The 27,275-nt window shown below is 43.0% G+C and overlaps 2 protein-coding genes across 3 annotated transcripts; both read right to left on the bottom strand.

The window, feature by feature from the left end:
* Positions 1-4,551: 4,551 nt before the first annotated feature.
* SMIM19 (small integral membrane protein 19) lies at positions 4,552-12,433 on the bottom strand. 2 transcript variants are annotated; one of them, XM_089680999.1, is made up of 4 exons: positions 12,125-12,433; positions 9,524-9,662; positions 6,709-6,833; positions 4,552-5,623 (listed from the first exon to the last, which is right to left on the bottom strand). In XM_089680999.1, exons 2-4 carry the CDS (start codon positions 9,655-9,657, stop codon positions 5,577-5,579), a joined length of 306 nt encoding a protein of 101 aa, XP_089537125.1. In that variant the 5' UTR covers positions 9,658-9,662; positions 12,125-12,433; the 3' UTR covers positions 4,552-5,576. The 2 variants fall into 2 exon arrangements, with proteins under 2 accessions (XP_089537125.1, XP_089537124.1); XM_089680998.1 differs by lacking the exon at positions 12,125-12,433 and adding an exon at positions 10,759-10,906.
* An 11,422-nt stretch (positions 12,434-23,855) lies between these two features.
* Positions 23,856-24,779, bottom strand: LOC149459525 (olfactory receptor 6B9-like). Its single transcript, XM_089681009.1, has one exon. It carries the CDS (start codon positions 24,777-24,779, stop codon positions 23,856-23,858), a length of 924 nt encoding a protein of 307 aa, XP_089537135.1.
* Positions 24,780-27,275: the final 2,496 nt, after the last annotated feature.

The raw sequence follows: 27,275 nt of genomic DNA, 5'->3' as shown, positions 1-27,275 counted from the left end.
CACGCCCACTTCCTACTCTGAGGACAGGCGCCGCCCTGCGATTGGCTGCTGCGGCAGGCTGCTTTGCTCCCGTAACCCGATTGGATAGGAGTGATGACACATCCCTCCGGCAACGGCTGTCAAGTCTCCATGTTTGTTTCTGGCAAATTTTTTTTATTATGTTTAAATAACCCCTTGCCTACCGGGCACTTATACCTCCTTCCTGTCCAGGCCAATTTTCAGCTTTCAGCGCTGTCGCACTTTGAATGACAATTGCGCGGTCATGCAACACTGTACCCATATGACATTTTTAGCATTTTTTTCACACAAATAGAGCTTTCTTTAGGTGGTATTTAATCGCAGCTGGGGGTTTATTTTTTTCGCACAATAAAAAAAGCAAAACGTTTGAAAATAAAAAAAGTTTTTCTTTGTTTCTGTTATGAAATTTTGCAGATAATTTTCCTCCTTCACTGATGTGCACTGATAGGCAGCATTGATGGGCACTGATAGGCAGCACTGATGAGGTGGCACTGATAGGCAGCATCGATGAGGTGGCATTGATAAGCAGCACTAATGTGCAGATAGGCAGCACTGATGAGGTGGCACTGATGGGCACAGATAGGAACCACTGATAGGCAGCACTGATGAGGCTGCACTGATAGCACTAATAGGCAGCACTGATGAGGTGGCACAGATAGGCAGCACTGACGAGGTGGCACTGATGGGCACAGATAGGCAGCACAGATAGGCAGCACTGATGAGCTGACACAGATAGGTGGCACTGATGGGTGGCATTGACTGATGGTACTACTGGACACTGATGGGTGGCACTGCTGGGCACAGGAGGGTAGGACTGATGGGTACAGGTGGGTGGCACTGATGGGCACTAATCATCAGGGCACTGATCATCCGAGTTGATCCATCCTCTGACAATTGCTGGTTATCGGCAGTAGTTTCCTCACGCTGTGACAGTGTAAGGAAAGTACAGTCGATAACCAGCAACTGTATTTACTCAGTGATCTGCTATGTCATTGGACACAGCAGATCACATGGTAAAAGACCACTGTGATTGGCCATTTACCGTCTCACGCGATCAGCTGTGTACGTAGGAACAGCGATCACTGGCAGTGCCGGGTGAGGGCCTTCCAGAACTGGACAACCATGCTGTAGCCAGCTTTCAGTTATAGCACGGTAGGGAATTGGTTAAAAAGCTGCAACCATGGAAGGGAGATATCATTCAAAAAAAAAACCAATGTATTGTTTACCATTTTAGATTGTTTTTGCAAAAAATGCAGCATTTTCTTGTCCAGACTTTTCATTTACATAATGACATCTCTGCTCTATAATAAACACACACTGTAAGGCTGGCCATACACTATACAATTTTCTGTCCAATTTCCTTTAGATCTACCTTCAACTATGTTGTGCAAGGGCCTTTCCAACTGGATACAATTGAAAGTGTTGTTTAGGTTTGACCTCCTATTATGTGTTTTTTTGTCAAACTAATGTAAAATTCTCAAGAAAATTGTATGGCCAGCCTAAAGCTGGATGGAATGCCAAAATAATTTTCTTTCGAAAAATATTTCTAAGCATTTTTGTTCAACCTCATTGATTAGAAATTAGTTTGTTTTTCAAAAAATTTCCAGCACACCCAATCACTCAAATTTGACGGTCGCTCGGAAATCGTCTGTGGCCCACTAATGATGCCCAGTTTGAAAAAAATTCTTAGAAAAAATGGTTGACAGCGGACTCAATACAGGAGATGACCAGAGACTGCGGACATACTACAGGAGATGACCAGAGACTGCGGACACGGTACAGGAGACGACCAGGGACTGCGGACACGGTACAGGAGACGACCAGGGACTGCGGACATACTACAGGAGACGACCAGAGACTATGGACACGGTACAGGAGATGACCAGAGACTGCGGACACGGTACAGGAGATGACCAGAGACTGCGGACACGGTACAGGAGATGACCAGAGACTTGCGGACACGGTACAGGAGATGACCAGAGACTGCGGACACGGTACAGGAGATGACCAGAGACTGCGGACACGGTACAGGAGATGACCAGAGACTGCGGACACGGTACAGATGACCAGAGACTGCGGACACGGTACAGGAGATGACCAGAGACTGCGGACACACTACAGGAGATGACCAGAGACTGCGGACACACTACAGGAGATGACCAGAGACTGCGGACACGGTACAGGAGATGACCAGAGACTGCGGACATACTACAGATTACCAGAGACTGCGGACACGGTACAGGGGACGACCAGGGACTGCAGACATACTACAGGGGACGACCAGAGACTGCGGACATACTACAGGAGATGACCAGAGACTATGGACACGGTACAGGGGATGACCAGAGACTGCGGACACAGTACGGGAAATGACCAGAGACTGCGGACATACTACGGGAGAAGACCAGAGACTGGGGACACGGTACGGGAGATGACCAGAGACTGCGGACACGGTACAGGAGATGACCAGAGACTGCGGACAGGGTACAGGGGATGACCAGAGACTGCGGACACACTACAGGAGATGACCAGAGACTGCGGACACACTACAGGAGATGACCAGAGACTGCGGACACACTACAGGAGATGACCAGAGACTGCGGACACACTACAGGAGGTGACCAGAGACTGCGGACACACTACAGGAGGTGACCAGAGACTGCGGACACACTACAGATTACCAGAGACTACGGACACGGTACAGAGGATGACCAGAGACTGCGGACACGGTACAGGGGATGACCAGAGACTAAGGACTTTTGGAGAGCAGGGGGGGAGCAGCTACCCAAATTTGACAGGTACCCGCTCCCAGTTCCGCTGCGATCACCTCTCTTCCCGTAGTCTTCTAGGACATATGACAGGTCACAGAAGATTACAGGGCCATTCACAAAGCGCAGTGCTTCTCGTGCATGCGCAGCGGGCACTCGGCTGTGAAGCCGCAAGCTGTCCCGGCCAGGTGCCCACACTAAGCCTTCATTCACACTGAGGCGGTGAAGAATTTGTAGTGTTTGCTAAGATCAAAATGTCTTTTTCTCAACAATTGTGTTTTTTTCCCCACCAACTCTTGAAACTTGGAGACACTGCAACTGAATGCATAGATCAGGTCCTAATTTACTGAAGGTAAAGTGTATGCAAAGTCTTTTTGTTTCCTTCTTCGATAGAATGGGGAATGGTTAGAACTCTTGGCAGATATTATTTTGCAGTCCATGCACCCGGGGGGGGGGGATTTTGCTTTAATTTTTATCCCAGCAACATAGCAAGAAGACGAGATCACTCCAAAGCAAAATAATATCCTGTTTGACAGTTGTCACTGGAAACCTGGAGAACGGTTAGATTTTTTTTTTTTTTTAATCACTTTCTGTACTAAAGGCAGCAGTCAACAGGACAACTCTAGAAGGTAAATCTTTCCAGAGTAGACGCAAACAGCAATAAATCCTGACCAGGGTTCTACCCTTTCAACAAAGCATATACACTCACCGGCCACTTTATTAGGTCCACCTGTTCCATTGTTTGGTAACCAGCCAGCCAATCACATGGCAGCAACTCAATGCATTTAGGCATCTAGATGTGGGGGAGACGACATGGTGAAGTTCAAACCGAGCATCAGAATGGGGAAGAAATGGAGTTTAAGTGACTTTGAACGTGGCATGGTTGTTGGTGCCAGACGGGCTGGTCTGAGTATTTCAAAAACTGCTGATCTGAGATTTTCACACACAATCAGAGAATTGTCTGAAAAAGAGAAAATATCCAGTGAGCAGCAGTTGGTTGACGGAAAATGCCTTGTTGATGACAGAGGAGAATGGAGAGACTGGCTGGAGCTCATAGAAAGGATACAATAACTCACAAACCACATGTTACAACCAAGCTATGCAGAATATCTCTGAATGTACAACACCTTGGAGCAGATGGGCTACAGCAGCAGAAGACCACACCCGGTGCCACTCCTGTCAGCTAACAGGAAACAGAGGCTACAATTCGCACTGGCTCACCAAAATTGTACAACCAAAGATTGGAAAAACGTTTCCTGGTCTGAGGAGTCTGGATGTCCCTAGAGATGGTTGTGTGTGAAAATCCCAGTAGATCAGCAGTTTTTGAAATACTCAGACCAGCCCGTCTGCCACCAACAACCATGCCACGTGCAATGTCACTTAAATCCCCTTTCTTCTCCATTCTGATACTCGGTTTGAACTTCAGCAAGTCATCTTTCACCATTGCATGGAGTTGCTGCCATGTGATTGGTTGATTAGCAATTTGTGTTACCAAGCAATTGAACAAGTGGACCTAATAAAGAGGATAGTTAGAGTAAATCCACTCTGTATGCATAATAAAGTGGGAAGTGAACATAAATCCACTCTGTATGCATTGCAAACCCAGACAGCACCTTGTAAACATAGCAATGACATCATCGCTGTGCTGTACATAGCATGAGAAGACGGCACTGCTGTGGGAAGGACCCAGAAGGTCCCACCCACTAGGAGCTGTCTGCAGAAAACTACAAAAGGGGGCAGAGGCAAGACCCAGTCATACTGCACATAGAAACAGAGCAGCCACGAGCGGTCTTTATTACAGGAAGCTCCTGCAGAGCAAAAATCTGAACACTGGGATTACTGCACAGATCTGGAAGAAATACACAAAAAACACCAGGATTCAAGAAAGCGTACACACATCACCTGTTTATAGACAATATTTGCCAATCCTGGAGTGGAGCTTTAAAACTGAACTATGGAAAACTAAAAAGTCTACCCTTGCAGTGGTGCTACCCCTGCACTGGAGGGGTTAACTGCCCATTTAGACTAGAGGGCCCTAAAAGCACTTCTAGTTCCCTGATCCTCCACTCCTCCGGCAAACGGCACCCTCGTCTGCTTAGGCAGTGTCCTTGCGTCCAATGCAGGGCTATGATCCCTGCATTGTCCTCGATAACATCACAGAGCCTCAAACTGCAGGAGAAGACGCTGCAGGGACTGGTTCAGCACTATGGAGTAGCTTGCGAGAGGGGAGAGTCAGGAAAGTACAATTGCTGCACACAATCTAATAATTGTAAGCCCCCACCCCCTCAAAAGCACAAAAGGAGAAAAAACACACTTCAAGAACATACAAAAAACAAAAACCGCCAAAATTATAACAATTTGGCCTGCGCCTTATTTACAGTCTGCACAATGTATGGACATTAACAGTATCTTCAATGTTCTGCAACATAGTTAAAATGTTTCCATAACAGGAACCTCCCGAGATGAGATTTATCAATGATACAAAAATGAACCCCTGCAGTATATTAGGATTCCATGCCTGACGTTTTTTTTTTTTTTTTTTTTAGGAGTTTTCAGAATTTTCTGGCCATTGTCCACTAATCTAGGACCTTGATAAAAGTCTGCAGGGGAAGCATGAATCTTCCACATGTACAATACTGTAGGATTCCTTGTGTAGAAGGTAACTTGTCATTATAACATTGCACCAATCGGCTGGTTTGACACCAGAATGACAGTTTATTTTTGTCAGTAGACGTTCCATCCATCACCGCCAGAAAAGGAAATCTTTCTTCCCAATCTAGATTGAGCCTGTCAGTCCATTGTCACCTGAACGCTGTCATTCTGATCATGTTTCCGAGCTGCAGGAGAAAAAGAAAAATTTGAAATAAAATCAATGTACAAGGATTGGTTTTAAGAGTCTAAGAGATATTTGAATAACATTAGTATAGGTCAGGGGTAGGGCAACTGTGGCCCTCCAGCTGTTGGTGAAAAAAAAAATAAAAATGTAAAAAAAAAAAAAAAGTTTAAAATTATAATTTTTGGTTATAAACTAATTTGAGTTATTTTTTGTTTTACTAAAAAGATAACGGAACAAATTTTGGCCAAGATTTATGATGAAAAATTATTTGTTTGCAAAATTTTATAAGAAAAACACTTTTCAAAATTTTTGGACTTCTTCATTTACATAGCAAAAAAAATAAAAATCCCAGCGGTGAATAATTACCAGCAAAATAAAGCTTTATTGGTATAAAAAAAAAAAAAATGCTAAAAAATTCATATGGGTACAGTGTTGCATGACCGCGCAATTGTCATTCAAAGTGTGATAGCGCTGCAAGCTGAAAAAAGCCTGGGCAGGAAGGGGGGGGTGAAGGTGTCCGGACTGGAAGGGGGGGTAAAGGTGTCCGGACTGGAAGAGGGGGTAAAGGTGTCCGGACTGGAAGAGGGGGTAAAGGTGTCCGGACTGGAAGAGGGGGTAAAGGTGTCCGGACTGGAAGAGGGGGTAAAGGTGTCCGGACTGGAAGAGGGGGTAAAGGTGTCCGGACTGGAAGAGGGGGTAAAGGTGTCCGGACTGGAAGAGGGGTGAAATGTATGGAGGGGAAAAAGCCAGCAGTAGAGCCTGGTCACCGCATGGTCATTCTACCGGCTGGCACTGCCAATCACAGAGTTCTCTTCTGCGTTGAACAGACAGAACTCTGAAGAACACTGCAGACTTCACACGGACGCCTACATTTTATGAATGGGCTTGAACATGCAGGCGGAGGTGTAGAAAAACATTCCAGTATATAGTGGAAAATCCACAGCGATGTTGGTTGTCTGTTATAAATAGTGCTCCTAAATCATTTGTTCACACCTATTTCACTAGAAAGCCCTCATGATATGTAATCTGTTACCCAACATCCAAATACATGGAAATGGTATCCTAAAAAAACAGTGATATCCTTACAAATGTAATACATCTCTAGCTGTTGGCGCAAGCGAATCTTCTTCATATCATCGTAAAAATTAGACTCGGATGCCGTCTCTATGGTCGGTGGCACTGTAAATATCCGCATAATCTTCCTCTTGTTCCTGAAATAGAAGATAGATCTTAAATGAAATGCAGAGCCCTTTCCACACGTTTCAGACACAGGTGTCAAAAGGACCAGTTTAAATCAGAAGCAAACATTATATTGGCGCTCGGCAATTCTTAGATGTGATGGCTGCATTCTGTTTCTGGCTTTCTTTCTTCTATTTTCATCTGGTGATCTGGCCAGGTAGTCCGTTTTTCAAAAGGACAAGCTCTCCAGCAGAATCTATCAGTTTACATAGAGGAGACAAGCCATTTAACACTGTGGCAGTGGTGCTTAACCGCTACTGTGCCGCCCTATAGCAGGAATACTGCTACAGGGCGGCACGGGTGTGCAAAATCACTAATATATATATACACACACACACACACACATATACACACATATATATACATACACACACACACATATATATACATACACACACATATATATATACACATATATATACATACATACATACACACATATATATATATATACACACACACACACATATATATATACATACACACACACACACATATATATATACATACACACACACATTATATATACACACACATTATATATACACACACACACACACACACACACACACACACATTATATACACACACACACACACACACACACATTATATACACACACACACACACACACACACACACATATATATATATATATATATACACACACACACATATACACACACATATACATATATATATACATACATATACATATATACACAAACACACACATACATATACACACACAGGCGATTTTTCAGTTCCAGGTAGGGGACACACGCGCCCTACCCGCGCCGCCATTTGCGGCCTTGGCTGTCAATCACCGGGTCCTGGCCGGCACACATTTGGGGGGGGGGGGGGGGTAGAAGAGCAGGTACCTAGTTTTGGCAAGTACCCACCCCACTTCCTTAGTTGCACCCCCCTCCCCTACCCCAGCACTGTGCTACACTTCCAAGGTCCCAGAGGACTGCGGCCCTTTCACAAAAGCACTCGTGCATGCGCAGTGGGGAACCAGCAGTGAAGGGGGTGGGGGGTAGAGCAGGTACCTAGTTTTGACAGGTACCCACCCCACTTTCTTAGTTGTGCCCCTCCCCCCACCCGCAGCACTGTGCTACACTTCCAAGGTCCCACAGTACTGTGGCCCATTCACAAAAGCACTCGTGCATGTGAAATGGGGAACCAGCAGTGAAGGGGGTGGGGGGGGAAGAGCAGGTTCCTAGTTTTGATGGGTACCCACCCCACTTCCTTAGTTGCATCCCCCGCAGCATTCTGCTACACTTCCAAGGTTCCAGAGGACTGCGGCTCATTCACAAAAGCACTCATACATGTGAAGTGGGGAACAGCAGTGAAGGGGGGGGGTGGGGGGAAGAGCAGGTACCTAGTTTTGACAGGTACCCACCCCACTTCCTTAGTTGCGCACCCCCTCCGCAGCACCGTGCTACACTTCCAAGGTCCCAGAGGACTGCGACCCATTCACAAAAGCACTTGTGAACTCGCAGTGGGGAACCAGCAGTGAAGCACTGCAAGTTTCCCTTAGTCAAGGTGGTGGCGCCAGCACCTGACAGCCGCTGGATACCTGGACAGGTAAGCGCCCTAATATTAAAAGTCAGCAGTTACAGTATCTGCTGACTATTTTTTTTTGAGGGGGTGGGGGGAGGGGCAGAACTCCTCTTTAAATCTTAAATGAGAAGTATAGGATTCTAAAGACAAACATACATATTCCCCTCCATGCTGCAGCGTCTGTTTGAGGCTGCAGCTGTCCCCCACCGGCTCAAAGCCCAAGAACTGAGCAATCACATTTATTTCAGGTACTTATATAGCGCCGTCAATTTACGCAGCGCTTTACATATATATTGTACATTCACATCAGTCCCTAACCCTCAAGGGGGCGTCCAATCGAAGGTTGATTGTTCAGTCAGCTCTAGGCAGAGAGCAATGACTGTCAGTCACCGCTCTCCACTCTGCCCCTCCACTGCTCACTGGACAGCTGGGCTGGTAATAAGGTAGATGCAGCTGGCTTTGGATCTCAGCTGCGTGCTGAGAGCTGGAACCAACTGTTAATCAGGCAGCTGGGTGGATCCTGACAATATGGTCGGGATTCTTCCAGATCCTGGAATGGCTCTGTGATGTCAGCCGACACCAAGAAAAAGAAGTACGAACAGAAAAGCTTTGGCCGCACTTCTCTTTAAACCAAAATGTTACGTTTAGGCCGGCCATACACGGGTCGAAATTCAACTGATTTTTCGTCCAAAAATCGGACCTAAGAATAATCAGCCGATTTTCCCTCTGTTAGTGGGTCAATGGCACCGGACAATTTTCGCGGTTCCTCCCCTTTTTCGGTAATCGGGCATGTTGGAAAATTAGTGAAAAACGACAGATTTTTGACTCAACGATGGTCAAGTCGTACGATCGTTGTTCCGAAAAGAACACGCGCATGAGCCGTGACCTGGAAGGAACAGAAGTTTCGTCTGTTATATGAACTTTATAACTCGGTCGGCCGATTTTCGAAAATCACTGATGACGCCGTCGGATTACAGAGCGAACGTCGTTTTCAATTCTTGGACGAAAAATCATTCGGAATTCGACCCATGTATGGCCTGCATTAGAGATGCAATAGGAGAAACCAATAAAAAGATCCACAAGAAGGCCGACAACTCACTTCCTAGCGTACATGAAGAGGCCGAAGCTCACAAGGATCACTATCAGGTAGACGTTGGTGGCTTCATTCCAGGCTTCGTGTACGGAGTAGTCAATGGTGCCGTCATCTGCCATCACCCCATATCCTCCAGCCATAGCCCCTGGGGGGGGGGGGGAGCAAAATGCAAAAATTAAACAGTTAACAAAGCAAACCTGTACCAAAAGAAATGTAGCCGATTTCCTAAAAATGCTAGTTGCCTGGCTTCTCTGGCTCACTGACCTGAAACAGGAATTCAACTACAAAAGGGAAGATCTTTTTATTGGTACATCAAGTCGTGACTTAAAAGTCAAGAAACTCTGGAAACTGCTGTGCCCAAAAGAAAGAGCAGGCAGAGGGCAAAGGACCAGTCACCAGTACTGCCTCTCGTCTCCCTACATCTGATCTGTACCAGGGTGGATAAAAATCAATGATTTTTTTTTTAAAATCAAAAAAAATAAAAAAATCTAATTTTTTTAATTTAAATCTGATTTTTTTTATTTAAATCAGATTTTTTTTTATTTAAATCAGATTTTTTTATTTAAATCAGATTTTTTTTTATTTAAATCAGATTTTTTTTTAAATAAAATGCTTTTTGAGGAAAATATTACCATCCAAAGGTTATTCCATCATAAAATAAAGATTAGTTGTTTAATTATGTAGAATAAGGCTGTATATGTTTAATTTTTTTGGTAAATAAATTCCATGAATCCATTCACAATGTCAATGTCAAGCAAATCACATATGCTGGAATGTTATTGTTTCAGTTGAATAAATCTATTTAAATTGTTATTATTAAGGTAATGATTATTTTTCTCCTTCCTAAGTACAACAGAAAAGTTGTCCAAATATGAATGATTAACCTATTAAACTGGGGATAAAAAAAACTAATATGAAAAGTTGTTGTTCTAAAAATCTTCATCTACTTGTATATTAAAGTTATACCAGCAAGAATTAGTCTTTATGTAGAAAACTAGGATTTACATCAAGCCTTACTGACTAGTGATTGAAATCGTAAATAAAATCCACCCTGGTCTGTACCATGCCTCATTCTGCAATGTGTCTGTGTGGTGGCGGCCATCTTGGTATAGGCAGCTTTGCCTCCTGGTGTCAAAGCCTCCAGCAAGGAGAACGGTGAGCAGCGCAGTACCGACATCACCAAATCTCACTACAGATCTCCGGAGATTAGCAATCAGAGGCAGCAGTGCCTTGGAGCTCACCCTGCAGATATACAGCCATGATACTGAAGGCACAGGAGTGCCTAGGCACCCTCACTGGTACAGCTTCCTCTCCAGCACGGAGAACAGTGAGCAGCGCAGTACTGACATCACCAAATCTCACTACAGATGAGATCATTAGCTCCCCCCAATGTACATGAATACAGCTCCCTATTATATTCGCTCCCCCCCCCCCAATGTATATGAATACATCTCCCCGTTATATTAGCTCCCCCCCCCAATGTACATGAATACAGCTCCCTATTATATTAGCCCCCCCCAATGTACATGAATACATCTCCCCGTTATTATATTAGCCCCCCCCCCAATGTACATGAATACATCTCCCCGTTTATTATATTAGCCCCCCCCCAATGTACATGAATACATCTCCCCGTTATATTAGCCCCCCCCCAATGTACATGAATACATCTCCCCGTTATTATATTAGCCCCCCCCCATGTACATGAATACATCTCCCCCTTTATTATATTAGCCCCCCCCCCCATGTACATGAATACATCTCCCCCTTTATTATATTAGCCCCCCCCAATGTACATGAATACATCTCCCCGTTATTATATTAGCTCCCCCCCCAATGTACATGAATACATCCCCCCGTTATTATATTAGCCCCCCCCCCAATGTACATGAATACATCTCCCCATTATTATATTAGCCCCCCCCCCATGTACATGAATACATCTCCCCCTTTATTATATTAGCCCCCCCCCCAATGTACATGAATACATCTCCCCGTTATTATATTAGCTCCCCCCCAATGTACATGAATACACCCCCCCGTTATTATATTAGCTCCCCCCCCCAATGTACATGAATACATCTCCCCGTTATTATATTAGCTCCCCCCCCCCCAATGTACATGAATACATCTCCCCGTTATTATATTAGCTCCCCCCAAATGTACATGAATACATCTCCCCGTTTATTATATTAGCCCCCCCCCCAATGTACATGAATACATCTCCCCGTTATTATATTAGCTCCCCCCCCAAATGTACATGAATACATCTCCCCGCTATTATATTAGCTCCCCCCCTCAATGTACATGAATACATCTCCCAGTTATTATATTAGCCCCCCCCCAATGTACATGAATACATCTCCCCGTTATTATATTAGCTCCCTCCCCCCAATGTACATGAATACATCTCCCCGTTATTATATTAGCTCCTCCCCCAATGTACATGAATACATCTCCCCGTTATTATATTAGCTCCCCCCAATGTACATGAATACATCTCCCCGTTATTATATTAGCTCCCCCCAATGTACATGAATACATTTCCCCGTTATTATATTAGCTCTCCCCTCCCGTCACAGGATGTCCGCTCCCGGCGCCCCTCACCTGCAGCTCTGCGCGGCACAATCCCGGATATACAGATTCACATCACGTGACCTCAGGCGCCGCTTGCAGAAGAGAGCCGCTCTGCTATTGGCCGCAGCTGTGAGCGCTGTGATTGGTCAGGCATTTAAATGTCCAGAAGGCTCTGCACGTTGTCATCGTCTCTGCACAATCACAGGGTGTATTCGGGGGCGGGGCTGCTGTGCTCAGCAATGTGCTGTTCCTCAGAGTCTTTATACTGGGAACCTATGGGGTATAAAATGCTGACAGGGAGCGCTGAACGCTGCAGATACAGGGAGGCCAGGCGGCACTCTGGAGGGACAGAAAATGGTGGGCAGCTGGGAGTCCTGGTGGGGGTGGCATTCCATGGGGGTGGAGCTGAGAGTCCTGGTGGGAGAGGCATTACATGGATGGTGGGTGGAGCTAGAAGTCCTGGTGGGACGGGTGCTCCATGGAAGGTAGAGTTGGGAGTCAGTTGATGATCAGTGTCCATCAGTGCCACCCACCTGTGCCCAGCAGTGCCACCCATCAGTGCAGCAGCATCAGTGCTACCTATCAGTGCTGCCTATCCATGCCACTTCATCAGTGCCTATCGGTGCAGCCTCATCAAGGTACATCAGTGAAGGAGAAAAATTACCTGTTTGAACAATTTTTCTTTGTTTCTATTATAAAATTTTGCAAATTATTTGCTCTTTTTTTTGTTATAGTGCAAAAAATAAAACTCCCAGCGGTGATTAAATATCACCAAAAGAAAGTTCTATTTGTGTGAAAAAAATGATAAAAATTTCATATGGGTTCAGCATTGCTTGACCGCGCAATTGTCATTCAAAATGCAACAGTGCTGAAAGCTGAAAATTGTCCTGGGCACGAAGGGGGTATAAGTGTCCGGTAGGCAAGTGGGTAAAAGACAAGTTTATTAAAAATAGACAAATAACTACTCATAATTGGGGTAAGTATATGGGCATTTATAAAGCCACAGGACACCAGACTCATCCTCGCGTTCCCATTGGACATCGCTGAGTATCACTGACAGTGGAGAGGTCTGTATGTAACCAATACAGATCTCTCCTCTGTCAGCTCCAGCGCACTGCTTTGTATGGCTCTGCATAACATAAATGTAATTTCGGTGCAGCGTTGCAATGCTGCGCAATGTGTAGTTAAATTAACTCAGTGCTGTACCGCAAAAAACAGCCTGGGGGGGGGGGGGGGTGTGAGGATCCTCTGGAGGGCAAGTGGTAAAGCCTCTCATGACACAAATCACAAATAGGGTACCATGCCATGACCCTATCCAATCAGGACATAGTGGCGGGTTTAGAAGCAAAATCAAGGAAGCTGAAATACAGTATCTCCCAGAAGTGAGTCCACCCCTTACATTTTTGTAAATATTTGATTCTCTCTTTTCATGTGACAACACTGAAGAAATGACACTGTGCTACAATGTGACGTAGTCAGTGTACAGCTTGTATAACATGTAAATTTGCTGTCCCCTCAAAATAACTCAACACACCACCATTAATGACTAAACCACTGGAAACAAAAGTGAGTCCACCCCTAAGTGACAAGCTCCAAATTGGGCCCAAAGTGTCAATATTTTGTCTGGCTGCCATTATTTTCCAGCACTGCCTAACCCTCTTGGGCATGTAGGTCACCGGAACTTCACAGGTTGCCCCTGGAGTCCTCTTCACACATGACGACATCACGGAGCTGGTGGATGATAGAGACCTTTCGCTCCTCCACCTTCCATTTGAGGAAGCCCTACAGATGCTGAATAGGGCTTGGGTCTGGAGACATGCTTGGCCAGTCCATCACCTTTACCCTCAGCTTCTTTAGCAAGGCCGTCTTGGAGGTGTGTTTGGGGTCATTATCATGTTGGAATACTGCCCTGCGGCCCAGTCCCCGAAGGGAGGGGATCATGCTCTGCTTCAGTATGTCACAGTATATGTTGGCATTCATGGTTCCCTCAATGAACTGTAGCTCCCCAGTGCGGGCAGCACTCATGCAGCCCCAGACCATGACACTCCCACCACCATGCCTGACTGTAGGCAAGACACACTTGTCTCTGTACTCCTCACCTGGTTGCCGCCACGGTTGACACCATCTGAACCAAATCAGTTGATCTTGGTGTCAACAGGATATGGTTCCAGTAATCCATGTTTTTAGTCTGCTTGTCTTCAGCAAACTGTTTGCGGGATTTCTTGTGCATCATCTTTAGAAGAGGCTTCCTTCTGGGACGACAGCCATGAAGACCAATTTGATGCAGTGTGTGGCGTATGGTCTGAGCACTGATAGGCTGACCCCCCGCACCTTCACCCTCTGCAGAAATGCTGGCAGCACTCATAGGTCTATTTCCCAAAGACAACCTCTGGATATGACGCTGAGCATGTGCACTCAACTTCTTTGGCTGACCATGGCGAGGCCTGCTCTGAATGGAACCTGTCCTGTTAAACCGCTGTATGGTCTTGACCACCGTGCTGCAGCTCAGTTTCAGGGTCTTGGCAATCTTCTTATAGCCTAGGCCATTTTTATGTAGAGCAATAATTCTCTTTTTCAGATCCTCAGAGAGTTCTTTGCCATGAGGTGCCATGTTGAACTTCCAGTGACCAGTATGAGAAGGTGAAAACGATAACACCAAATTTAACACACCTGCTCCCCATTCACACCTGAGACCTTGTACCACTAAGGAGTCACATGACACCGGGGAGGGAAAATGGCTAATTTGACTCAATTTGGACATTGTCACTTAGGGGTGTACACACTTTTGTTGCCAGCGGTTTAGACATTAATGGCTGTGTGTTGAGATACTGTATGTCACTGTCAGGATCCAGTATTACAATGGGGAGTTCTGTTGGTCACATATTGTTCTCTTAGTGTTTCTTATCATATTTCTTTCTTCTTTACAGCTCCTATGGGGAGACCAGGAAACATGGACATACTTGGTACGTGACATCAGGAAGCACCCATTTTTTGAGATGATTGACTGGGCCAAGGTGGAACAAGGAAAGCACTCCCAGCAGTTACACCACAGCCGGTAAGTATATGAACAACCAGGAATGGGGGAGGGGAGATTTTTAGCAGCGACTAAGATGTAATTTTGTGCAGAATTCTTCAAGTTTGTGATCTTGTGGTCACTGCACAATTACATGGTCTGGGGACTCATCCAAATGAATTCTGTTTATTATTGGGGATAATTAATATCAATGTGTAAGGCTCACAGCTTAGACCTCTATTATTTACCTTGGTGACCCTGCCTTTAACACACTTCCTGTCCTGGGGTGACAACACTGACTTATTGTACCTATGGAAAAGAAGTGTTGTCACCCTAGCCTGATTAGAACTACAAACACCTTCATCTCTCCTTATCTCCATTACACAGAGTGGATTGCTTAGTTCACAGACAGAAGCTGAGAAAGACAGTATTACTTAGATCTCAGCTCAGGGCACAGGAACGTCACTGGATTTCTAACAGGAATAAAAGGCATTTTTCTGTACCTGCAGAAAATATACTTAGCCTGAAAGAAACAAAATGAATGCAGCCTCTACATCTAATGCTTCTTTTGACCACTAGAAGGAGTTGGGGTTGAACAATCCCTCTTGGGGTTATCTGCTGCATGGGGTTGGGTCACCAAGCTTTGTCACCATTTTCTGTATCAATCAGAAACATTGATGAATGTCTTTTTCTCTTTTCAGACTCTCATGGAATTAAAACATTTTATTATGATGATGGAGGAATTTATGACTTATAAAGTCCAAGGGATTCTGATAAACATGGAGAATCTGAAATATTCTGAAGAGCCTTCCATGGAAAGTAACGAAGATGCTGTAAACACTGAGGACCTGGAGTATTCTAAAGAGTCTTCCATGGAAAGTGATGAAGACGCTGAAAACACAGAGGACCTGGAGTATTCTAAAGAGTCTTCCATGGAAAGTGACGAATACACCGAAAACACAGAGGACCTGGAGTATTCTAAAGAGTCTTCCATGGAAAGTGACGAAGACGCTGAAAACACAGAGGATCTGGAGTATTCTGAAGAGTCTTCCATGGAAAGTGACGAAGACGCTGAAAACACAGAGGATCTGGAGTATTCTGAAGAGTCTTCCATGGAAAGTGACGAAGACGCTGTAAACACAGAGGACCTGGAGTATTCTAGAGTCTTCCATGGAAAATGATGAAGACGCTGTAATCGCAGAGGACCTGGAGTGTTCTAAAGAGCCTTCCATGGAAAGTGATGAAGACGCTTTAAACACAGAGGACTTGAGTATTCTGAAGAGCCTTCCATGGAAAGTGACAGAGGAGCTGTAAATGTGGAGGACCTGGAGTTTTCTGAAGAGTCTTACATGGAAAGTGATGAAAACACTGTAAACGCAGAGGGTCTGGAGTATTCTGAAGAGCCTTCCATGGAATGTGACAACGATGCTGTAAACGCAGAGGACCTGGAATATTCTGAAGAGTCTTCCACAGAAAGTGAAGAAGACGCTGGAGTATTAGGTAGACTCTCCCATCTGGAGATAAATCTATTGGTGAAGAAATTGGACTTGTAAGGTCCCCACAACCGGACAATACAGAAAAGCATCAATTTTATTTGTCATTTATAGATAAATAGACATAAAGTATAAATATTGTGGTGACAACCATTGACCTCCCTATTTATCTTCAATTAAAACAGGTTGTACACTAATTTACATTCCACAAAACAACATAAAAAAACTAAAAAAAAAACAAGCAAAGCCCCAGTGGCCTAATAGTTAAGGAACTGGAGTTTACCATAAAGAACAACTTCATTGAATAGCCAGCAACCATAAAGACAATGAACACCTCGGTCAGACGTATGTTATTATACAGTAATTGACTATAATGTATACAGTTCAGGAGTATATAATGTATAGAGTGCAGGGATCAGGAGTATATAATGTATAGAGTGCAGGGATCAGGAGTATATAATGTATAGAGTGCAGGGATCAGGAGTATATAATGCATACAGTGCAGGGATCAGGAGTATATAATGCATAGAGTGCAGGGATCAGGAGTATATAATGCATAGAGTGCAGGGATCAGAAGTAAATAATGCATAGAGTTCAGGGATCAGGAGTATATAATGCAGAGAGTGCAGGGATCAGGAGTATATAATGCATAGAGTGCAGGGATCAGAAGTAAATAATGCATAGAGTGCAGGGATCAGAAGTATATAATGTATAGAGTGCAGGGACCCGAAGTATATAATGTATAGAGTGCAGGGATCAGGAGTATATAATGTATAGAGTGCAGGGATCAGGAGTATATAATGTATAGAGTGCAGGGACCAGAAGTATATAATGTATAGAGTGCAGGGATCAGAAGTAAATAATGTATAGAGTGCAGGGATCAGGAGTATATAATGTATAGAGTGGAGGGATCAGAAGTATATAATGTATAGAGTGCAGGGATCAGAAGTATATAATGTATAGAGTGCAGGGACCAGAAGTATATAATGTATAGAGTGCAGGGATCAGAAGTATATAATGTATAGAGTGCAGGGATCAGAAGTAAATAATGTATAGAGTGCAGGGATCAGGAGTATATAATGTATAGAGTGCAGGGATCGGGAGTATATAATGTATAGAGTGCAGGGACCAGAAGTATATAATGTATAGAGTGCAGGGATCAGAAGTAAATAATGTATAGAGTGCAGGGATCAGGAGTATATAATGTATAGAGTGCAGGGATCAGGAGTATATAATGTATAGAGTGCAGGGATCAGAAGTATATAATGTATAGTGTGCAGGGATCAGGAGTATATAATGTATAGAGTGCAGGGATCAGAAGTATATAATGTATAGTGTGCAGGGATCAGGAGTATATAATGTATAGAGTGCAGGGATCAGGAGTATATAATGTATAGAGTGCAGGGATCAGAAGTATATAATGTATAGAGTGCAGGGATCAGGAGTATATAATGTATAGAGTGCAGGGATCAGAAGTATATAATGTATAGAGTGCAGGGATCAGGAGTATATAATGTATAGAGTGCAGGGATCAGAAGTATATAATGTACATGGTGCAGAAGTTAGGAGTATATAATGTATGAGGAGCATGAATAAAAAGTAGACACATGATTGGTCAGCGGTGAGTTAGCAGACACATGATTGGTCAGGAGTGAGTAAGCAGACACATGATTGGTCAGCCATGAGTTAGCAGACACATGATTGGTCAGCGGTGAGTTAGCAGACATATGAATGGTCAGGAGTGAGTTAGCAGATGCATGATTTGTCAGCGATGAGGGAGTAGACACATGATTGGTTTGGTTTGAGTTACTAGACACATGATTGGTCAGGAGGGAGTTAGCAGACACATGATTGGTTAGCAGTGAGTAGACACATGGTTGGTCAGCGATGAGTTAGTAGACAAATGGTTGGTCAGTGGTGAGTTAGCAGACATATGATTGGTCAGTAGTGAGTTAGCAGGCACATGATTGGTCAGGATTGAGTTAGCAGACGCCTGATTGGTCAGTGTTGAATTAGCATACACAATTGGTCAGCGGTGAGTTAGCAGACACTTGATTGGTCAGTGGTGAGTTAGCAGACACATGGCTGGTCAGCAGAGAGTTAGCAGACACATGACTGGTCAGCAGGGAGTTAGCAGACACATGATTTGTCAGGAGTTAGTTAGTAGACACGATTGGTCAGCGGTGAATTAGCAGACATACAAATGGTCAGGGGTGAGTTAGCAGACACATGACTGGTCAGCGGTGAGTTAGCAGACATACAATTGGTCAGGGGTGAGTTAGCAGACACATTTATTTTTGTTTTGGATTCGTTTGTGAAGTTAATCATTTCATTTAATCATAATAATAATCTTTGTTACAATGATCCATTTTTTAAATTAATTCTGTATATTCGGATTTGTTTCAAATATTTGTTATTTTTCAAATTGATTCCAAATTCAAAATTCACATTTCGGAAGACTGCTATATTTGTTCTAAATTAATCTGTTATATCCTTTCATAGTCTAATCTATTTTATTCTTTTATTTTCTATTCTAATCTTTTTCTATTCTATTTTTTTAAAGTCTATTCCATTTCATTCTTTTATTTTCTAATCTTTTTCTATTCTATTATTTAATATTCTATTATGTTTTATGCTATTCTATTCTTTTATTTTATATTCTATGTTCTGTTCTATTCTATTCTTTTATTTTATATTCTGTTCTATTCTTTTCGATTCTATTTCCTTATTTTCTATTCTATCTATGCTGTTCTGTTCTATTCTATTCTATTCTCAGAAAGTACTAATTTACTGAAAGAGTAGTTGATGCTTGGAATAAACGTGCAGCAGATGTAGTGAGCCAATCAACAGTAAATAGCTTCAAACATGCTTGGGGCAAGCATAGATCTATACTCAGACAAAAAAGTTAACCAAAAAAAAAAAAAACAACCCCGCCAAAATAAAACACACACACAAAAAAAGAAATGGACAGACTCGATGGACCACTCGGTTTTTATTCTGCCGTCACTTTTCTATGTTTCTTTGTATTATATTCCTTTATTTTATATTCTATTCTATTTTATTCAGTTTTTTTTTCTATTCTTTCCTAATCTATAGAGCAGCCTAAGCAGGAATCACCATTTTACTTCACTTTTATACCTTGCTGTAGGTATTGCAATATGTTTCCATTTCAAATTCATTTGAATCTGGATAATTTGTTTTATTATATTTTATAAGCTGAAATTCGTTTATTGTGATTCGGAAATTCAGAGACCAAATCTTCGATTAACGAAAAAGTTGTCCAAATTTTAATACATAGGGAAACAAATGGCACATGTCTACCTAAAACTACCCCAAAAAAATGTAGAGACCCCCTCGACCCCCATGTATATGCACATACAAATATGAACACACACGTTGGGGGTTCCTGTGAATGAAAATGGCAGTTTTGTTACACATGTTATATATCGCTAGGAACGCCAAAGCAAGTGCAATTATTCTAAAAGTTCCATTGTTCGCTGTCAGCTCTAAACCGATGACCTGTAGCGACTTTCAAAACATTGCCCATGGAAAATATTGTGTGCCAAAGTTTGCTACCATTTCACGGGTGTGTGCAGTTTTAAGGCTTGACATGTTGGGTATCAATTTACTTAGCACGACCCCATCTTTTATAACAAATACCAAAAACCAGCACTCAGATCTTCATGCTACACAGAGAACACGGAATCTAGAACTCGCTGAGGTGCCGCCCTTGATAGATCGGGGAATCTTGATGCTAGGAAAAAAGAATACAACAGGGCGCACTCTCCTCCTGCATTACCGTGACAGATAGGAAATTTGTTGTGGAGTCTCCTACTTACTTACTGCCCTACTACATTCTACGACTCCTGTACTGCACCGCTACTGCCTAGTGTTGGCACTCTACCATTGCCTAGAACAGCAATGGGCAAACTACGGCCCGCGGGCCATATACGGCCCGGCGGACCTTTTAATCTGGCCCACGGAGTGTGGCAAACATCGGCTGTCAGAATGTGTGTAGGCGGGGCAGCGCGAGGAACGTGAGGGGAGCTAGGCTCCTCTCACAGTCCGCCCTGAAGACCGGAACGGCGCGGGAACACGGCGAGAGGAACGCGCGGAGCAAAGGTAAGTGGATTGACACAGGGGGGACTTGGCTTACTACTTGGGGGGGAATAGTACTGTGGGGGATGAAATACTATATGGGGGATGAATTAATATGGGGAATGAATTACTATAGGGGGGATGAATTACTATAGGGGGGATGAATTACTATAGGGGGGATGAATTACTATATGGGGGATGAATTACTATGGGGGATGAATTACTATATGGGGGATGAATTACTATTGGGGATGAATTACTATATGGGGGATGAATTACTATATGGGGGATGAATTACTATGGGGGATGAATTACTATATGGGGGATGAATTACTATATGGGGGATGAATTACTATGGGGGATGAATTACTATGCTTACTATGGGGGAATATTACTATACTTACTATGGATGACACATACACATCATTCATCTACTCTTGGTCCGGCCCCCGGGTCCAATATATGAACCCATTGCGGCCCTCAAGTCAAAAAGTTTGCCCACCCCTGGCCTAGAACGTCTGTACTATCAGACTAACTCCTCCTACTTTTCAAAACCCAGGATGTCCCATCAGATGCCAGGCACCTAACACTCTGCTACTTACCTGTGCCCCCAACTTTGGCTCTACCCCATACCCTATTGCACCTGCACTTCTCTGCTATTGTGCCCTATTAAATTTGGTGTAAAAGAGATCCATCTGATGTAAATAATCCTATCAGTGTGTATTAATATTCATAAATAGAGTTGTGCATGATGGAAAATTAGTTTTGTTTTGTTCATTAACCATTTGCCGCCCGCCCTATGGCCGAATGGCGGCCGCCAAATGTCATCAGCGTTCCGGGTGGACGCCATATGGCGTCCTCCCGCACATGCGCAGATCGTGCTCCTGCAGAGCCGCGCAGCAGCGAGAACTGTCACCGGCCGTGTACCTCGAACACGGCCGATGACAGATCTGAGTATCGGCCCCCGTTGCCGGTACCATGTGACCTGCCGTGACCAATCACAGCAGGTCACATGACAGTTGTATACAATGGATGGCTTCATTCATGCCATCCATTGTATACTAGTGTCTAGCTGTGAATGGTCACAGCTAATCACATGCACATGTCATGTGATTAGCTGTGGCCAAATCACAACTAAGCACAAAAAAAAAAAAAACCCTGAATGAATCGATGTCATTCAGGTAAATGCTTGCTTATAGCAAAGTAATTCTTTGCTATAAGCAAATTGTGTCATATAAAAAAACAAAAAAAAACAAATACTGATCACTTCCCCAAAGTAGAACAATGTTACTATGGTAACATTGTACTACTTTGGTCATAGTGAAATCTGAAAAAAAAATCTCAAAAGGAAAAAAAAATTAATAAAAAATAATAAAAACAAATAAAAAAGTATATATATATTTTTTTCAAACTGTCACCAGTCAGTGTCCCTGATCACCGCCATGCCAGTTATATGATGACGCTGTACTGCACTGGTGACAATATGTAAAAAAAAATTAGTGATTTCATTTTTTCATTTTCCGAAAAATTATGACAAAAAAATACAACTTCAAAAAACTCGCCATTCCTCTTATGAAGTACATCGGTCTACTCTGCAAAAAGAGATCATTTGGGGGATATCTGTACTGTTCTGACATTCTTGGACCTCAAGAAATTAGATTGGCTGTCAGTACTTCAGGATTGATCAATATTCAGATCTATCCCATAGTTTGTGAACTCTATAACTTTCCTACAAACTAAATAATACATCCTAATTTGGGTTATTTTCACCAAAGACATGTAGCAGAATACATCTCGGCCTAAATTTATGAAGAACAATTATTTATTTGTAAACTTTTATAACAGAAACAAAGAAAAACGTGTGTTTTTTTTCAAAATTTTTAGTCTTTTTTTGTTAATTTAGCAAAAAATAAAAACCCCAGCGGCGATTAAATACCACCAAAAGAAAGCTCTAGTTGTGTGAAGAAAATTATAAAATTTTAGTTTGGGTACAATGTTGTATGACCGCGCAATTGTCATTCAAAGTGTGAGAGCGCTGAAACCTGAAAACTGGCCTGGACAGGAAGGGGGAAAATTGCCCGGTATTGAAATGGTTAAGTTAATAACTTAATTTCATCATATTCGTTATGTTTGAATGATTCGTTTTTGGAATTCATTTTGTATATTTGGATTTGTTTCATATATTTTTTTTTCTAATTGATTCAACATTCTTTTCTATTCTAATCCATTCTATTTTTTTCTATTCTTTTATTTTCTATTCTATTTTTTATTTTCTATTCTCTTCTTTTATTTTTTAATATATTTTATTCTGTTCTATTCTATAAAACAGCCTAAGTAAGAATCATCATCTTATTTCACTTATATACCTTACTGTATTTATTGCAATATGTTTCCATTTTGAAATCAAATTAATTCTCAAATGCTCAATTTCATTTTGCTAATTCAAATTTGGATAATCCATTTCGTTATAATTTGTTTTGGATTCATTAAAATTCGTTACTATTGTGATTTGAAAATTCGGATACATCTCATCTCCGAATATCAAAATTTTAGTCCGAATTTCAATTCATAGCGAAATGAATTGCACACGTCGATTCATAAAAGATGTGTTTGTGTAAGTTCTAAATACATATACAGTTGTTAAGGTTTACAGAGGGTTACTCTGCCTCTAGTGGCCTACTAGAAAGCCCAGTTTTTTTTTGTAAACTGGAGTCATGGAGGCACTCTGCAGTAAATATTTATTCAAAATAATAAATATACGAAACAATTATTTTTATATATATATATATATATATATATATATATATATATATATATATATATATATAATAAAACAAGAAATTGGCCATATTCCACAATGCTTTAACCATAAGATTCTAGCAGCTACATGCCTGTAAATTCCAGCTAAATCTGGCCATCTAAATCTAGCCATGATGGGATTAAAAGACCAACCCTCCCAAAGTGATCTTTCAGTCTTAGGAGGAGCCTGGTAGGCTGGGACATCCCCCGACTTTCTTGGGCACAGCCACAATAAGATCTCTCCCCTTTAATTTCAAACTCAAGTGCTGTCCACCTGAGAATTTTGGGTGTCCCAGCTCCTCCTGTTACAGCAGAGACGGTAGGAAACCCTTACAATGGGCATAGCAGGTGTGCAGACCTAAGAACAAAAATGTTTTTGAAGTGCTGTCCTGATATCTTGGTTCCTCAAACTATATATAACAGGGTTAAATAAAGGCGTAAACACAGTGTGAAGTAGAGATACAATCTTATTAATAAGCAAAGAGTGTCCTTTAGAGGGTATCATGTATTTAGCTATCAGTGTCCCATAAAATGTCACCACCACAAGAAGGTGAGAACTGCAGGTTGAAAAAGCTTTTTGTTTGCCCGTAGTGGATGGTATACTGAAAACAGTGTGGAAGATGTAGATGTATGTCACCACGATAAAACCACATGGAAAAATAAATATCGGTATGGAAAAAACAAAAGCTTCTAGTTCAACCAAAGAAGTGTCTGAGCAAGAGAGCTTCTGAAGAGGGGAGAGGTCACAGTAGAAATGGTCAATGACATTATCAGCACAAAAATCAAAATCTGAAACAGGTAGAACAGCTATAAAATTTAGAGTAAAACCCAACAGCCATGGCCAAACCGAAAGATTGACACAAATCATCATGTTCATGATACTGGAATACCTCAAAGGATTACAGATGGCCAAGTACCGATCATAGGACATGACTGAGAGGAGGAGACATTCTGTAATGGTTGTGCCACTGAAAAAATAAAACTGTGTGATGCAGCCACAGTAAGTAATTTTTTCCTCCCCAAGAAGAAGACTGCCAAGCATGTTTGGAAGAATGTTGGTTGAAATTAAGAGATCTGAAAATGAGAGATGGCTTAGGAGATAATACATGGGGGACCGAAGGGCTGGGGTGATGGATACTAACACAATGATTAGAAGATTTCCTGTGATAGTAAATACAAAGATGATTAGGAAGGCTATAAAGAATGCAATGTTTAAAATGTGAAGGTTTCCAAATCCTAGAAGAACAAATTCTGAGACTTTTGTATAGTTTTTTCCAGACATAATTGAAAATCTGCAGTATAAAAAAAAAAATTTTTACTCGTCTTTGAAGGTTTTAGTCATCAAATTCATGTAACTAGAGCTAACAAGTAAAGTCCAACATTGTGAAAATGCTTCACCTCTCATTCAAGTGGTTACTTCAGTTGATGAACCTCACTCCTGGATATCTCACTCCTAACCTTCTAGCCCAGCAATGGGCAAACTATGGCCCGCGGGCCGTATACGGCCCGGCGGACCTTTTAATCCAGCCCGCGGAGGATGATACTGTCAGGATGGCTGTCAGGATGTGTGTAGGTGGGGCAGCGTGACGAACGTGAGGGGAGTTAGGCTCCTCTCACAGTCCGCCCTGAAGACCGAAACGGCACGGGAACACGGCGAGAGGAACGCACGGAGCAAAGGTAAGTGAATTAACACAGGGGGGACTTAGGGACTTAATATGGGGGATGAATTAATATGGGGAATGAATTACTATAGGGGGGATGAATTACTATAGGGAGGATGAATTACTATATGGGGGATAAATTACTATGGGGGATGAATTACTATGGGGGATGAATTACTATATGGGGGATTAATTACTATGGGGGATGAATTACTATGGGGGATGAATTACTATATGGGGGATGAATTACTATGGGGGATGAATTACTATGGGGGATGAATTACTATATGGGGGATGAATTACTATGGGGGATGAATTACTATATGGGGGATGAATTACTATGGGGGATGAATTACTATATGGCTGATTAATTACTATGCTTACTATGGGGGAATATTATTATACTTACTATGGATGACACATACACATCATTCATCTACTCTTGGTCCGGCCCTCGGGTCCAATATATGAACCCATTGCGGCCCTCAAGTCAAAAAGTTTGCCCACCCCTGTTCTAGCCTCCTTCACCATCTCCCCCCCCTCTATTTTCTTATCTTCCTTGTCCTCTTTTTTCTTTCCCTTCCTCTACTTTACTCTTTCTGTATCTATCCTGCAGTCTTATGACATCCACTTCCTCTGTTTTGATAGATATGACTGTTGATACCTCTCTTCTTTCACAATAGAATGCCTATGCTTAGGGTGGCAGTGCCCCACAAAAACCATGTTCATTTTCCATTAATAAGCTTTACCTAAATTATAGCAGTTTGAAGGTTTGAAGGTTGGAGGCTTTAAAGGTTAACCGGAAATGTAAATTATTTTTTTCTCTGTGCCTTGTATTTGACAGTTTTTGAAAATGTGTATTTAACATTTCTAAGTATAGTTGCCAAAGCGCTATTAACATCCACCATGGAGGTAATTAGAGATGAGCGAAGTATTCAAAAATTCGATTCGGCTGATTCGGCGAATTCGAGGAATAAATTTGATTCGAGGCGAATATATTCGCTGCGAATTTAACTTATAAAAGGGTGTTTCTAGGCTTCAGAGAGCCTTTATATTAGTGCAGAACACTGTACCTTTAATTTAAATGCCCTTGGAGTCTGCTGGGGAAGAGAAATAATACTGTCAGTCAGTATGACATGCAGATGAGTGCCGTCGATCTTAGAATCACCGCACACTTCACTCATTTGGGCAGTCACGGGGCCAAAACCAGAGTGTGGAGCCACAGTGTGGCGGTGGAGGCAGCAGCAATGGGAGGCCATACAGCACCCTATGACAAAAATGGAACCCACCAGCAGTGTGAGGAGACCTGAAAGTGGCACATGGCAGAGTGTGGCGATGGAGACAGCAGCAATGGGAGGCCGTATAGGGACCCATGACACACTCTGTACCTGGCAGCAGCATGAGGAGGCGGTACAGGGGCCCATGGCAGATTACAGGCCTGGCAGCAGCAATGGGAGGCCCGTAATCTGCCAGCACCCTATGACAAAATGGAACACACCAGCAGTGTGAGGAGACCTGAAAGTGGCACATGGCAGAGTGTGGCGATGGAGACAGCAGCAATGGGAGGCCGTACAGGGACCCATGACAGATTACGGGCCTGGCAGCAGCATGAGGAGGCGGTACAGGGGCCCATGGCAGATTACGGGCCTGGCAGCAGCAATGGGAGGCCCGTAATCTGCCAGCACCCTATGACAAAATGGAACCCACCAGCAGTGTGAGGAGACCTGAAAGTGGCACATGTTTGGGGCATGATTCATGGCGGATTTAGTCAGTTGTGTCAGGAACTTGTGGTTTGAAATCCAGACTAATCCACGCCTGATTCATTTTCACAAACGTGAGTCTCTCCACACTTTGGGTGGACAGTCGTGTCCTCCGCGGAGTTACAATACCTCCTGCCGCACTAAACACGCGCTCCGATGCCACGCTACTGGCCGGGCATGACAGCCTTTCAAGGGCAAATTCAGCTAGTTGGGGCCAAAGGTCAAGTTTCGTTGCCCAGTAGTCAAGGGGATTGTCTACCTCGGTTGGCAGGGTGCTGTCCAAGTAGGCCCAAGCCTGTTGTTTGAGGTCCTGCTCCAGGTCCACCTGATGCTGCTGCTGCTGCGGCTGGTTAGTAG

The sequence above is a fragment of the Staurois parvus genome, unplaced genomic scaffold, assembly GCF_062004578.1.
Source record: "Staurois parvus isolate SC_StPar_1 unplaced genomic scaffold, SC_StPar_1.0 ptg000255l, whole genome shotgun sequence".
In the NCBI taxonomy this organism is placed as follows: Eukaryota; Metazoa; Chordata; class Amphibia; order Anura; family Ranidae; genus Staurois; species Staurois parvus.
The sequence above is the reverse complement of the archived record's forward strand: the minus strand, read 5'-3'. Positions and strand labels throughout refer to the sequence as shown.